The sequence below is a fragment of the Camelina sativa genome, chromosome 11 (genome assembly GCF_030686135.1).
Source record: "Camelina sativa cultivar CO46 ecotype springtype chromosome 11, ASM3068613v1".
NCBI classification, from domain to species: domain Eukaryota; kingdom Viridiplantae; phylum Streptophyta; class Magnoliopsida; order Brassicales; family Brassicaceae; genus Camelina; species Camelina sativa.
The window spans coordinates 41265549-41279517 of record NC_141890.1 but is presented as its reverse complement, the minus strand read 5'-3'; the positions used below and the strand labels follow the sequence as shown (position 1 = coordinate 41279517).

Here is a 13969-nt window from a genome sequence, read left to right as displayed (position 1 = left end):
TATATAATATCTCTCAAGCTTCCATATGGCAGGTGTGATTTCTGGCTAGTGATCCAGATTAACTTTAAATAACATTGTTCTTGTCCTCAGGCCTTATTATCTCTATCTATATCTGTGTTAATGAGTATATGTGTTTCAATGTCTGCATGTTAAGAGTCAGCATGTGTTGGTTGAAGAATTTAAATTTGTTAAGGAGTCAGAAGCATCTTATATAAATCAACTGTCTCATGATTGTTGCATATATTGATTATGTGTGCATGAAGAAAGAAGCTGCATCTTCCAGGGCCTCATTATGCTAAGTGTTTACTTACATTAACTATTTTGGTAAGTGGTGTGATGTATTATAACTAGGGATGTTGGCATGGATCGTATTCAAGGAGGTTGACATTTTGGCAATCGGGGGAGCCCTTGTCTGAGCTAACAAGATTCTTATCGCTCAATTCAACTGAGATCGAATAACTTGTTCACAGTTTAATTCAACGGAGTTCGTGTATATATGGATTAATGTAGAAAACATAAAATAAAACAACATGAATATCATTTGTGTTTTATTTTAGCAGTAATCAGTACAACGACAGGTATATCATATATGATAAACAAAAATCAATACTCTTATGATAACATCCCACAATAATGATAAGCTAAGTCACCGAAGCTAAGTGTGAGAGAATTTGAAGGCTTTCTCAGTTATTAGAAGAATTAGTTTTCCAACGAATCAATGATAGTTCGAGAAATTGTACTTTTCTTAAATAATCGTTTTGGTTAAAAAAAAAAAAAATTCAATTAAAAATATATTATGATAGGAAGATACATTAGCTTGGGATGAGTATTGGACTTGTAAACTGTAAAGGTTCATTTTTGATTACTTTTCTTGTTAACAAAAATATAGAGTTGGACTAATATGCAAAAACCCAGTCTTTGGCCGGGCCTAGCTATGCAATTACGCGATACTTTCCTATAGCAGATCTGATTGGTGGCACGGCTGGTGCCAATCTCTTCCGTCTTCGCTCCGCCGTTTGGTTTCCCGTTAATATTATTGACGTCATCCCTTTCTTTACTACCCAAAATAATAAATTAATAAATCGAAAATATTTGGAGTTTGCTAATCTTGTAAGCGATTTTCGAAATGGAGGAAGCTCATCATGAAGATGATGATTCTAGTTTTCGTGATTCCGGCGGTAACGTAGATCGCGACGGTGGATTATTAAGCGGTTGTTTTTTCTTGGATCACGTTGGCGAAGTGTTGCTCTCTAGGAATCATGATGGTTTGTCCTGGAGATGTTTGGATGCTTCAGATTGTGTAAGTTTCCTCAGATATATGACTGTGTGTTCGTTGACTTGATTTTTGAAGCCAGTTTCTTCTATGGTTGACAGGAGGGAACGACTTGTTTAGGAATTGGAAATTCTCAGGATTGCAAAACTGCGATCAAATTCTCTGATATTTATGCTGTTGAGTTTTTAAACTATGGCTTGTTGCATAGTCCAAAGTCAGGTCTTAGACATGCCAAAGATTGTTTCCGGGAACGCTTGTTAGTTTCTCAAGAGGTTTCTTCTTTTTTCCCTATTTTGTTTGTTGTTTTACTTCTGGAGGAGATTACTGGTGTAATGAGTCTCTCTCTCTGCTTTGATGTAGATGTATAGGTTCACTGTGCACGGATTTCAAAGTTCAGCCAAGGAGCCTTGTCTTTGGAAACTTGCCGAGTTCACTTTTGGTCATATGGATTTGCAGACGTGTCAGAGTTGGATGGATCAGTTGAATTACTCTTTGATCAAGGAAGTCGATAGACCAAGAAATCTTTTGGTAAGTCTTATTGTTGTTAGGCTGTAGCACTTTTGTTGATCAATGCTTTTGACAGGATTGCTTTTACCACTTATTTAGGTATTCGTACATCCCAAAAGTGGCAAAGGAAATGGCTCTAAGGTCTGGGAAACTGTTTCCAAGATCTTCATCCGCGCTAAAGTTAATACCAAGGTCTGCTTTTCATTTCATCACTAGCAGAATGGTCGTTTATTAACTGTTATTGTGAAAGTTGTTATAGGTTATTCTTTGTTGGCAAAAGGCACACGGACGTTGATTCTTTCGAGTAACTGATTAGATTTTGTGCTATAGTAGAGCATTTAGGGGAAAATGTTGTTTATAATGTAAGTAGTTGTTGGTTCATTATTCTCTAGTCATACTCTATATTTTCAGTGAACAAGTGCTATATATATATATATATATATATATATATTGTTGTAGTAGATATAGCAGCATGACTTTTCCACAATATCTGCCATTCAAGATGTTTTTAGGCTGTTTGCTGGCCAAATGTGACTCTCCGTTTCTACATTCATTGTATGTATACTTTCTTGTGATACTATAGCTCGCGCACATAGAGAATAAATGCACATGAATGTTTTGCATGTATGGTCCTTGGTTCGATATTCTTTACTTACCTACCATTTAAATCAGGTGATTGTAACAGAACGAGCAGGACATGCATTTGATGTAATGACATCTATCCAGAATAAAGAGCTCCATTCGTATGATGGCATCATAGCTGTTGTAAGTTGTATACCTCTTTTTTATGGTTCATTGACTCAAAGTACTTCTTTTGACAATGATTTTAGTGATTTATTCGCGCAGTGCATTTGTGAAATATGTTTGTGATGTGAAATAACCTTCAGTTTATAACACTTTTATGAGTAAAATATGGTTAATGAAACTTGATGAAGGTTCTCCACTCCTGTATGTTGACACATTTTCTTCCTCATAGCTCATAAATCTGCTTTTCATGATATGATTGTTGTTATATCTTGAAAAACGACCTATGTTCAGGGTGGGGATGGTTTCTTCAATGAAATCCTTAATGGATATCTTTTACCGAGACTTAAAGTCCCTCTCCCTCCAAGTCCTTCAGAGATTTTCAATTCTGTTCGAAGTAGCGGTAGCTCCTCAGTTCCAGAACAAGGAGATGCAGTTCATGAGACTGAAAAAAAGGAACAATATCCTCTTCTTCCTGTATCAGTTCAAGAGGTCATGAACTTCAGTATGTAAATGATCACCTTTATCTAATCTTTGTTGAAGCGCTCTGACTATTAACAAGTTGTAATCTCTGGGTGTTATTGTTTACCTACAGGGACAGTCAATGGCTCATGTGAAGGTCAGTGGATTTAGTTCTCTACAAAACCTCCAATTACATTGCCTGCTTCTGGTTGTTTGGTTTTCGCCCTGTCTTATTAAATCACTTTATCTTGTTATTTTTTTATTGGCAATTTCGCAGATATTGAAGATCCTAATTATCCCTTCAATGGTGGAAGGCCAAGATTCGGCCTCATCCCGGCAGGTTCAACTGATGCTATAGTGATATGGTATGTTTTTTTTATCACCATAATATTCATAGTCATCCTTCCGCTATTAAAGATTATCATGCAACTGCATATGCATTTTCAGTGTCTACTGTCTGGTTCTCTTTTTCTACTCCTTACAAATTTTGAAAGATTTGGTATATCTCAGTAACTCTAGAATGTAAAATAGCCTTTGAAAGCCACTACTGTGTATGCTTTCGTGTTACAGCACCACAGGAGCTCGTGATCCTGTCACATCTGCGCTGCATATCATTCTAGGTAGAAAGATCTTTCTAGATGCAATGCAGGTTGTGCGGTGGAAAACGGCACCAACCTCGACGATTGAACCTTTTATTCGTTATGCAGCCTCATTTGCTGGGTAATGACCAAACTTTTTTAGTGAGATGTTTTTCCGGTAGTAAGGAATGGCAGACTCTGTCAAGTTATAAAAGCTCTAGTTGTCATCCTTCACTTGCTAGCCCCAAACCTTATCTTCTAATTGTTAGTGGCATCCTAGAACCTATGATATGAAAATTGATTGCTTCGATCTCTAACAGAGTTTTTGTACAATTGATTAGTTCAGATACGGGTTTTATGGCGATGTCATTTCAGAAAGTGAAAAATATCGGTGGATGGGTCCCAAACGCTATGATTATGTTGGAACTAAGATATTCTTGAAGCACAGGTACATTCCTAACCAATTTACACTGCCAAGGAATGTGATACACATTGGTGGAATTTCTGATAAATGATCTATGTTAGTTTTATTACAAGCGTAGTAGCATTATTGTTTGAGTTGTTGGTTTATATGTTAATGAAGATCATATGAGGCAGAGGTGATGTTTGAAGAAGCCGAATCAGAAAATGGTAAAGCTTCCCCACACACGCGGAGTAAGACGTGGCCATTTCGAAGTACCACAAGATCAGAGAAAATACTATGTCGTGCAAAATGCAGCATTTGTAACGATAAGGCTGAGGATGGAAATATTATACGCACAACACCTATCTCGTATCCAGAAAATACAAGGTGGTGTAGAACAAAAGGGAGGTTTCTGAGTGTAGGTGCTGCAGTGATGTCAAACCGAAATGAAAGAGCACCTGATGGTCTTGTCGTGGATGCACACCTCTCTGACGGTTTCCTTCATCTCATACTCATAAAAGATTGTTCTCGTCCCAAATACTTAAGGTAATATCTAATTTTTTCCTATTGTCATTCATTTAATGAGTAAGGCTTATTTAAATCAGCGATTCTAATGGGTTACAGGCACCTCACCGAGCTTGCGAAAAGAGGTGGAGAACCTTTAAACTTCGAGTTTGTGGAATACCATAAGGTTTGTAAAATGTTTTCCTTTTCAAATCTTTATAACTTATTGGGTCATGATCAAAATGTATTTGGTAATGCAGACGCGAGCTTTCACGTTTACATCACTTGGGGAAGAGAGTGTGTGGAATTTGGACGGAGAGATCTTTGAGGCTCACCATTTATCAGCTCAAGTCTTGCGTGGCCTTATACCTCTGTTCGCGTCTGGTCCAGAGATATAACAACATGCATGTAAATGTGGGGTTTTATATGGAGCCTTGTGTTTTTAGTAACCCAAGTGAAAAAAAGCTATATGAGATTGGAAACTAGAAAAGTATAGTGAATATGGCAAACATTTTATAGTATCCAAAAAAAACCAAGATGTAATGTAACGTGATAGCTACATGATAATTTTATTTAGTTAGCTGCATCAAAATAGGAAAATTGCACTTAGCAAATTTTTGTAATACTTCAAGTTATAGATCGACAGATATCAAAAATACAGTGGCAAAAATCATCAGAGTTGCCTATCAGACAATTTAAAAAATGTACAAGGACAAGATGGAACAAAAACATCACAGTTCGGTAACAACTAAGATGAGATAACTTGCAAAGGGATCAAAACAAGATTTATATTTCTCCTCTGTAGCCACCAGAGCCAAAATAGTCTTTCCTTGAATTAGATATGGCCACACTCTTCTGGTTCTCAAGTTTTGGACAGTCTCTAATACGATGTCCAAGACCACCACAATACGCACAACCCTTGACACCACTTGCATTAGCAATGGTCTCTGCTTCTTCCATTGGATCATTCAGCTCAGCAAGGACAGGCGGAATCCTCTGCTTAGCTTCTTGCAGCAAGTGTTTCAAATCAAGCAGCGTGGTGTCGCTTTGGTTCTTGTTTATAAACGTAGTTGCTATCCCCGTCTTACCACACCGACCTGTTCGTCCTATCCTATGCACATAGTTCTCAATCTCTGCTGGCATGTCATAGTTTATAACATGCTGTATGTCAGGGAAATCTAGACCCTTTGAAGCAACATCAGTCGCAACCAAGACATCTTTTCTCCCAGATTTAAACGAAGAGATTGCATACTCTCTATCTTCTTGATCTTTTCCTCCATGGATGGCCACTGCTTCTACTCCTTTCAGTAACAAGTACTCGTGAATACCATCAACATCAGATTTGTTCTCACAGAATATTAAAACCGGCGGAGTGGTCTTCTGTAGACACTCGAGGAGGTAAACAACCTTTGCTTCTTGTTTGACGTATTCAAACTCCTGGATCACATCAAGATTCGCAGCTCCAGCTCTTCCTACGTTAACAGTCACAGGTTTCACAAGAGCACTTCTAGCAAAGATTTGAATCTTTGTTGGCATGGTGGCAGAAAACAAAAGCGTTTGACGTTAAGACTTAAAGTGGTCAAAGACTTCTCTTATATCATCTTCGAAACCCAAATCAACCAACCTATCTGCCTCATCTAGTGTCAAGTACCTGCAAGCATCTAAACTCATCTTTTTCTTGGCGAGCATATCCTTTAGCCTCCCAGGGGTTGCAACAACGATGTGAACACCTCTCTTCACAACTTCCAACTGAGATCTCATATCAACTCCTCCAATACATAGCACCGACCTCAACTCCGGGTATCCAGCCTCGACTAAAGGAGCCACAAACTGCTGAATCACTTCATAAGTCTGAGTAGCAAGCTCTCTAGAAGGGCAAATAATAAGACCAATGGGACCTTCTCCAGGAGCAAGAGGCATCATCTTCTCTTCTTGGAGAGCAATCATGATCAAAGGAAGTACGAAAACCAAAGTCTTTCCTGAAGGCAATCCCAATCATATCTCTCCCAGCCAAAATCACAGGAAGACCTTGAACTTGAATTGGAGTAGGCTGCACTATCCCTTTCTTCATGAGAGTATCGAGAACAGGTTTAGGAAACTTCATATCTTTAAAGTCCTTGATAGGGGGAGGAACATCATCACCATTAACAATAATATGCCATTGCTTCCTAAGCAAGTCTCTCCGTTTACTAGACATGGTTCTAATATCTAAAGGAGGTTTCCAACCAGTTAACAGAGGCTCTGTATAAGTGATACCTTTGGCTAATTCACGAACAGACATAAGCGTCTTCTTATCAGATAAACGCTCCATCATTTCTCTCTCTTGTAAGATGATTCGATCAGTAGCACTAACCTCGGGTACATCTCGCTTGAGATGAGTTGCTTGAACGAGTAAACTAGGTTTAGCAGAAGCTTCGGCGATGTTTTCCTTGTCAGCTTCTAATTCTTCCTCCAATTCCGAAGCTTTTCGCTTCCGCTGAAGAAGAAACTTGTCCTTTACCATTGCTCTCCGGTGCTCCACTGAAACATACTCGACGTATCTAGGATCGTCTTCCATGATTTGTATTTCAAAATCGAATTTGTTCCCTTCTCAGGAGGATCGAAACCTAGCTAGGGTAGAGTACTAGAGAGCCTCAAATATTTTAACACCAAAAAAAACTATCTTTTGTTATTGAAACTTTTAATGGACCTCTTATATAATAAGTCAATGAGTTTCCATATTCACCAAAAAGGAAAAAAAAATATTAAGTTTCCAATTCTTTTTTTGTCGCTAACATTAAGTTTCCATATTTTCTTCTTTTGTGTAAACTATTCATGTCAACCTTTTTTTATATATACTTGATCTATTAATCATATAATTAAGTGAAAAAAAAAAAACTAAATGAGAGTGGAAATTAGAAAAGTATAATAGTGAACATGGCAATGTTACCAAAGAAAAAAAAAACGAACATGGCAAACATTTTTTACATTACATAGTATCCAAAACAAAATCAAGATGTTACGTTCCAGTTTTACCCTATGATGATCTCATTATTTATTCCGAGCTCCTTAACCGGGTCACGGTTTTAACCAATTATACACAACCGCGCATTACTCAGGTGGTGGTAATGGCAGGTGTGGATGCAATGAAGAGCGCAGATACTGGGGCAGAGCATGCAGCGTTCCTAAGAACCACGGACTCCGCCTCTGATGTGTACAGATCTGCATAACACTGCAACCGTTTGTGTATATAAATTATTTGGTCTTGTGTTTTGTTGTACAGTTTAACTCTGTAGGTATCTAACCTGCGCCTGCATGATATACTGCAGAGGAACGTCTAAACTACTCTGTGAAAGTCAGAGAGAGGTTTGATTTATTTGGTACATGTTTTGTAAAACAACACTGCTTCTATGGACAATTTGTGCTCCACAATATTGCTTCACTTATGTGTTTAAAAGACAAAATTTGTCTCTTACCATTCATTTGCTGCCCACAAATCAAATTATCCTTCCTACAAAAGCGATCATGGACAAACCCCAAGAATAATTTTTGTATGAATCCGAATTGTATATATTTGCTGTCAGTGAAGTCAGCGTCGATCACATCATCACCATTGTCTCCACCTTTGGTTGAAGATGATGAGTCAGATGCCGAGGACGCTTCAACTCCAGGAGGAGAACCTGATTGGGGTTGGTCGTACAGAGACTGGCCAATCTGCATCACTTCTTGGTTCTACACGATGGAATCAGCCTGATTCTTTGTGTCAATCGCATCTCTCTTTTCTTTGTCTTCCTTGGCAAACCTCTCTGCTTCTTGCACCATTGTGTATACCTGCAACAACACCCCACAACCAATATGAATCATTTAAACATGAATAGGAAAAAACACTACAACTCCAAAAAAGTGAAGTAACTTTTATATAATTTTTTTATACACACCTCATCCTTTGGCAAGGTACTAGCACCAGTAATGGTGATGTCCTGCTTCTTTCCTGTGCCTTTGTCGCAAGCATTGACAGATAGATAGAATTCCATTGGCATCAGTATCAAAATTGACCTCGATTTGTGGAACTCCACGTGGTGCAGGCGGGATACCAATAGACTTGTTATCTCTTACGAACTCTCTCTCACCCTGAAACACATTAATCTCAACGCTTGTCTGTCCATCTGCAGCAGTTGAAAAGACTTGTGATTTAGAAGTTGGAAGTGTGGTGTTTCTTAAAATGATCTTGGTCATGACTCCACCAAAAATGAGAACGATGTCACTCACGTCTCCAGATAGAACACCAGCCTGAAATCAGAGGCCAAATAGCATTTTTAGTGATATAGCTCATCAAAGTACAATGTAAAATTTCTTATTACAAAACGTGAAGATTAGATGTCAACAAGAACAGAACACACTTGAACTGCAGCACCTGATGTCAAAATGAGGTGATTCTTGTTGGTGGATCCACACGCACGTATTCCACCAACTGTTCAAGAACTCGTAAGGAAACTGACAGGGAAAGAACTCAATGATGAGTTTCAGATAGTGATTTGTCTTATAATCGCAGCCACTCCGTCTCATGACATTGTTTCCAACTTAAATGGCACCCATGCCTTAAGGCGGTTTCTCTGCTTATGTTGTTGCTTCCTTCTTCTCCCAGAAGCATTTTGTCGAACGCCGGGTAGGCATTAAAGTCCAGCTTACCATCGGATTGAATCGAAGCAAAATCAACTCCAATTGTTGCAATCGACCTAATGAAACTTGGAAACCTCAACAAACACCTCATCGGACCGAGCTCACGACGCACCACCATTGTTAAAGGTTTAGAGTACTCATAGCGTCTCCTTCACAGAATCCGTGACAGCAAAGCCTCTGGTCTACTCAAAGTCTTCACTCCTCTTTTGTTGACTCATTCACTTGTACCACCCCACCCCTCAGCATTTGCCCCTGTTTCACTCTTCTCACTTCCTTGAATCGTATGATCAGTAGTATCCAACTCAGCAATAGCATCAACAAATCAAAATGCCTTCACAGATTCAAAAGATAGCTCATTCAGTTAACAATTTCACACATGACGTAAAAAGTGAAGTAACGTCGTTAGACAAAGACAAACCTGCTTTGTAATTGCAAGGCTCCAAGCGCGATCAGGCCAGTTCAGGAGTAAAAAAACACTGAGAAGTTGTTTGAAGTTGAACGTAAATGCCAAAAGACTTTTTATTAATAAAATTAAATACACAACAACAACAACAACAACAACAAAAACGAAGCTCCAAAGAAACTTCCTAGTTTTTTTCACTACTTCTCTTCTAATTCTCGGAAAAAGGAAATACCAAATAGGAACTAAATCGTAATTACATCATTACCCCTAATCAACATGACCACAACGGCTATAATTAGTTACTAATCACAATAATTAAACCACTAAACTCAAACACAAGAATGGAAAAAACAAAATACCCTAACCCTTATGTAAGTATATAAGGCAAGAGACGGCACTTTTTTCTCTTCAGTTTCTCTCCGATCTTCTCAATAACAATTTCATTCTTCCTGATCACGTCTTTCACTCTCACAACTTTTTGAGATTCTTTCAATTCGATCACCATGAGTATGAATCATCTCACGGAGGATATGTGGTCGAATTTGTTTTTACTTGTGGATACTGCGCTTATGGTTCAGGAAGAAGAACAACGTCGTCGTCGTGGAGAAGAAGATAGCGACAAGAGTTTCTTCCATCTTTTCCCGAGGAAGAAAAGATCGTCTTTGGTGATTAGAAGATACACACAACAAAACCCTAATGATGGGACTTCTATGATGTTTTCTTCTTCATCGCTCGATGATCATGAGAAGAAAAACACACAAAACCCTAGTTTTTTAGATGCAGAGCTTCTTCGTGCAAAGAAGGGGAAATCTAAGATTGTCTGTGAAGATTACGACTACCTCCGAGAGACGACGAGACTCTTTGAGAAGAACATGAAGAGATTGGTACGACGAAACTTGGATGATCTTAATAATGGGTCGTCTTCATCGTTCCTGAACCTTCGTTGTTATAATTACCCTTCGTTACTCCTCGGTTACAACACGGCTAAGTCTGAGAATACAGAGACGAACGACCCTAGTTACGAACCATGCCTAAAGGAGAACACAACAACAAGTCGCAAGAGGCGTGCCGTGCAACAGAGGAAGGGCGGTAAATTCAAGAAAGCAAAGGTTGCTTCTTTCACAAAGAGGACGGATACAGATGCACCAGAGTGGATATTTCAGGTGATGAGAAGAATGAGAGCTGATGCCGCAAACCCTTTGCTGATCTTTGAGAGGTGTCTAACACCGACTGATGTCAAATCAGCCCAGAGCCGTCTCTTAATGCCATTCCAGCAGCTAATCAGAGACGAATTCTTGACGCCAGGGGAGTCTCGAGCCATAGATGAGACTATCGGTGTGGGAACGATTCTTGTGAACCAAAGATGTGAAAAGTGGGGTTTGCGTTTCAAGCTATGGCCCATGGAGAAGGAAACTGGACATGGAACCTTGAATTACGCTTTGAACTGGGGCTGGAACGATGTCGTCAAGGGTAACAACTTAAACGCCAAGGACAAGATCAGTCTTTGGACTTTCAGGTGCCGTGGAGTACTCTGCTTTGCTCTTGAGACATACTAAGCTTCTTTCTTAATTTGGTGTCTGATAATGTTTGATTTGTCTCTCTTGAAACGATGTAACTTGATTGATCTAGTTTATTTCTTCTGCACAGCCGTTGAACTTGGGGTTATGGTCTAGTAATAACTTCTAGGAAGTGTTAATTAGCTAGCTACATTAAAGGGGGTTTTATTATGGTTTTGTTCCTCTCTTCTATTATTAGTAGTAACTTGTCTATCCCTTGTGTTGTTTCAGACCTTTTCTCTCTTTTGAATTGAACATTTTGTCATAAATATGGTTTCTTGTTTTGTCTACTTTAGTTATTACTGCACTGTGATATGATTATTAGGTTTTGATATGATTATTAGAATTATGGTATTATTCTTTTTTAATTAGATTTAAGGTTTATATAATTTACTTTTAATAGAGAGATAGGTTGGTGTAAAGTTCTATATAAGAACCCTCTTATGCTAATGAGAATTTCAAGATTCCAACAATTAACCTAATTCTCAAGGAGAGAGTTAGGTTAAAGGGAAGTTAGCTCTTAAATCTCTTGTTCTAGTTCCAATCACGGCTCCAATCACTAGATCAAAGTCGGCTCATATTATCTTGGTATCAGAGCAAGCCGGTTCAATGGGAGAAGGAGCGATGACCACATCACAGTTTGAGCAAGTTATGAAGATGCTCGAGGACTTGAATAGATCGTTCAGACATATGCAAGCTGACGTGGGTGAACTCCGGCAGACTTCAAACTCACATCAAGCTGCTCTTGAGTCCATAAGAGCGGACCAACAGGAGGAGCAACAGCAGAATAAGTCAAGAATAGAAGAGGTTCGAGAAGAGCAAACCCAGATCAGGGAAGCTATGAAAATCGATAAGCAAGAGGTCTTGGGTAAAATTCGTTTCTTGGCCTCGGTGGTGGGAGTGGAAGCAGAGGAGGTTGAAAAAGACACAGCATCGGTTTCTAAAGCAGGGAAAAATATCAACACCAACGAAGGAGAGGGTAAAGGCACTTCCTCCACTGGACCTTGGGTACAATGCTCTATGGGAAGAGAACAGGGACACCGACTGCAAGATGGAGGTGGAGAATGGTCGGTGAGGGCCATTGGGGAACTTCCACAAGAGGAGCGATCCACTCGCATGACGGGGAACTTTAGGGAACACAAAGGGGCTGTTTGGAAAAGTGTAGTTAAAGGAAGAGAGAGTGGAGGAAGGGAGGCTGAGAGAATCATAGTTCCACCATCTAAGATGGAATTTCCAGGATATGATGGGTCAACGAATGCTGTTGAGTGGCTGCAGAAGTGTGAAGACTACTTTGAGGATCAAGGAGTATACAACGATGATGCGAAAGTGCGTCAAGCAACCTTTGTGTTGACATATAAGACACATCACTGGTATACCAATTTGCGAAGGTTAGTTACACATCGACTAAGTTGGAGAGAGTTTAAGAAAATCTGCAGAAGTAGATTTGGCAGAGCAGATGCAGTAAATCCTATGGGTGAGCTAAGTAACCTACGACACACAGGAACACTAGATGAGTATTGTGAGCAGTTTGAGGAATGTTTGGTAAGGCAAACGAAGCTATCAGGTGATCAACAGTTATGGCAGTTCTGTGTGGGTTTAACTGATTCTTTAAGAAAAGAAGTTGAGTATTTGAGGCCAGAGACAATATTTGAAGCAATGGAATATGCCCGAGATAATGAATACAAGATTGATAATGACAAGCGGACACGGACGTTTGGAGGACATTTGGCACCAACAGCTCAACACTCGATCTTGTTCCATAGGACAGGAAATCTTGAGAGCTTCAAAGGTGGAAAAGACAAGGAAGCTCAGTTGCCACAACAAACAGAAGAGAAACAAGCTCCTAAACAACTTTTTTTGAAGAAATTGACCACCACAGAAATGGTAGAGCGACGAGCAAAAGGTCTTTGCTTCAACTGTGATGAATTCTTCACCCGAGGGCATGTTTGCAAACCAGTCCTTTTTCAGATCACGGTAGTTAATGATGGTGCTAATCAAGACGATGAACCAATTGAAGAGGAGGACATGCCATGAGCTGAAGCTTGAGGACAAGCTTCAAGTGGAAGAGGGGAGTAATGATATGATTATTAGGTTTTGATATGATTATTAGAATTATGGTATTAATCCTTTTTAATTAGATTTAAGGTTTATATAATTTACTTTTAATAGAGAGATAGATCGGTGTAAGGTTCTATATAAGAACCCTCTTATGCTAATGAGAATTTCAAGCTTCCAACAATTAACCTAATTCTCAAGGAGAGAGTTGGGTTAAAGGGAAGTTAGCTCTTAAATCTCTTGTTCTAGTTCCAATCACTAGATCAAAGTCGGCTCATATCACACTGTTAAATACATTTGTGATGGAAATGATCCAATCCTCCAAAATGCTGACACAATATACAGAGCAAAAACAATAAGATCATGACTTCCAAGTTTCAATTTCATTAAAAGCATAATAAGAAATTTAAATCTCAAAGTCGAAACCTGTGAGATGGAAAATTGATTATTTGGATAGCTCTTATTCTCAAGAAAGCTTGGCAACATTTTCTAAATCAGATATTGGACTTCACAAGTTCACATAGCAGTCTTTGTACTTTCAGGTGTAGTGGAGGTGTTAACTAACTAGCAGCTCTTCATTTGTTTACTAAGCTATTCAGGTGATTCAACAATCATTATGGTTGTTGTCCTGATTTTAAACTATATTTAGAACCAAAAAAAAAACCGATGTTAAGAAAACTGCAGTATCATTAAAAAAAAAAGTTTTGATTTCATTAGGAGAATAGGAAATTTTGAGGAATCTAAAGGAAGAATCAATAGCAAGTAGTTTTCAAATCGTTACCAAACAAACAAACAAGAATAAAACTGTGTCCTTATAAGAATCCT

The 13969-nt window shown here is 38.8% G+C and overlaps 2 protein-coding genes and 3 pseudogenes across 18 annotated transcripts; 3 read left to right on the top strand and 2 right to left on the bottom strand.

Annotated features, from left to right (window-relative positions):
* Positions 1-824: 824 nt before the first annotated feature.
* On the top strand, positions 825-5085 carry LOC104725638 (ceramide kinase). 15 transcript variants are annotated; one of them, XR_015572985.1, is made up of 13 exons: positions 825-1300; positions 1375-1545; positions 1634-1801; positions 1880-1972; positions 2453-2545; positions 2819-3029; positions 3120-3143; positions 3264-3351; positions 3557-3706; positions 3911-4012; positions 4162-4513; positions 4592-4658; positions 4732-5085. XR_015572985.1 is itself a non-coding variant. In XM_010444309.3 (13 exons), exons 1-13 carry the CDS (start codon positions 1127-1129, stop codon positions 4867-4869), a joined length of 1845 nt encoding a protein of 614 aa, XP_010442611.1. In that variant the 5' UTR covers positions 825-1126; the 3' UTR covers positions 4870-5085. The 15 variants fall into 15 exon arrangements, 1 of the variants encoding a protein (XP_010442611.1); XR_015572987.1 differs by having other exon boundaries at positions 3906-4012; XR_015572986.1 differs by having other exon boundaries at positions 3906-4012; positions 4148-4513.
* A 64-nt stretch (positions 5086-5149) lies between these two features.
* LOC104725637 (DEAD-box ATP-dependent RNA helicase 35 pseudogene) lies at positions 5150-7094 on the bottom strand (annotated as a pseudogene). Its single transcript, XR_015572999.1, has one exon. The product of XR_015572999.1 is annotated as a DEAD-box ATP-dependent RNA helicase 35 pseudogene (transcript).
* A 764-nt stretch (positions 7095-7858) lies between these two features.
* On the bottom strand, positions 7859-8709 carry LOC147935246 (heat shock 70 kDa protein 7, chloroplastic pseudogene; annotated as a pseudogene). Its single transcript, XR_015571398.1, has 2 exons — positions 8389-8709; positions 7859-8281 (listed from the first exon to the last, which is right to left on the bottom strand). The product of XR_015571398.1 is annotated as a heat shock 70 kDa protein 7, chloroplastic pseudogene (transcript).
* A 1327-nt stretch (positions 8710-10036) lies between these two features.
* Positions 10037-11089, top strand: LOC104728791 (putative B3 domain-containing protein At5g35780 pseudogene; annotated as a pseudogene).
* Positions 11090-11698: 609 nt separating this feature from the next.
* Positions 11699-13192, top strand: LOC147935245 (uncharacterized). The gene has a single exon (XM_087472917.1). The coding sequence runs from the start codon at positions 11699-11701 to the stop codon at positions 13121-13123; it is 1425 nt and encodes a 474-aa protein (XP_087329043.1). The 3' UTR covers positions 13124-13192.
* The last annotated feature ends 777 nt before the right edge of the window (positions 13193-13969 follow it).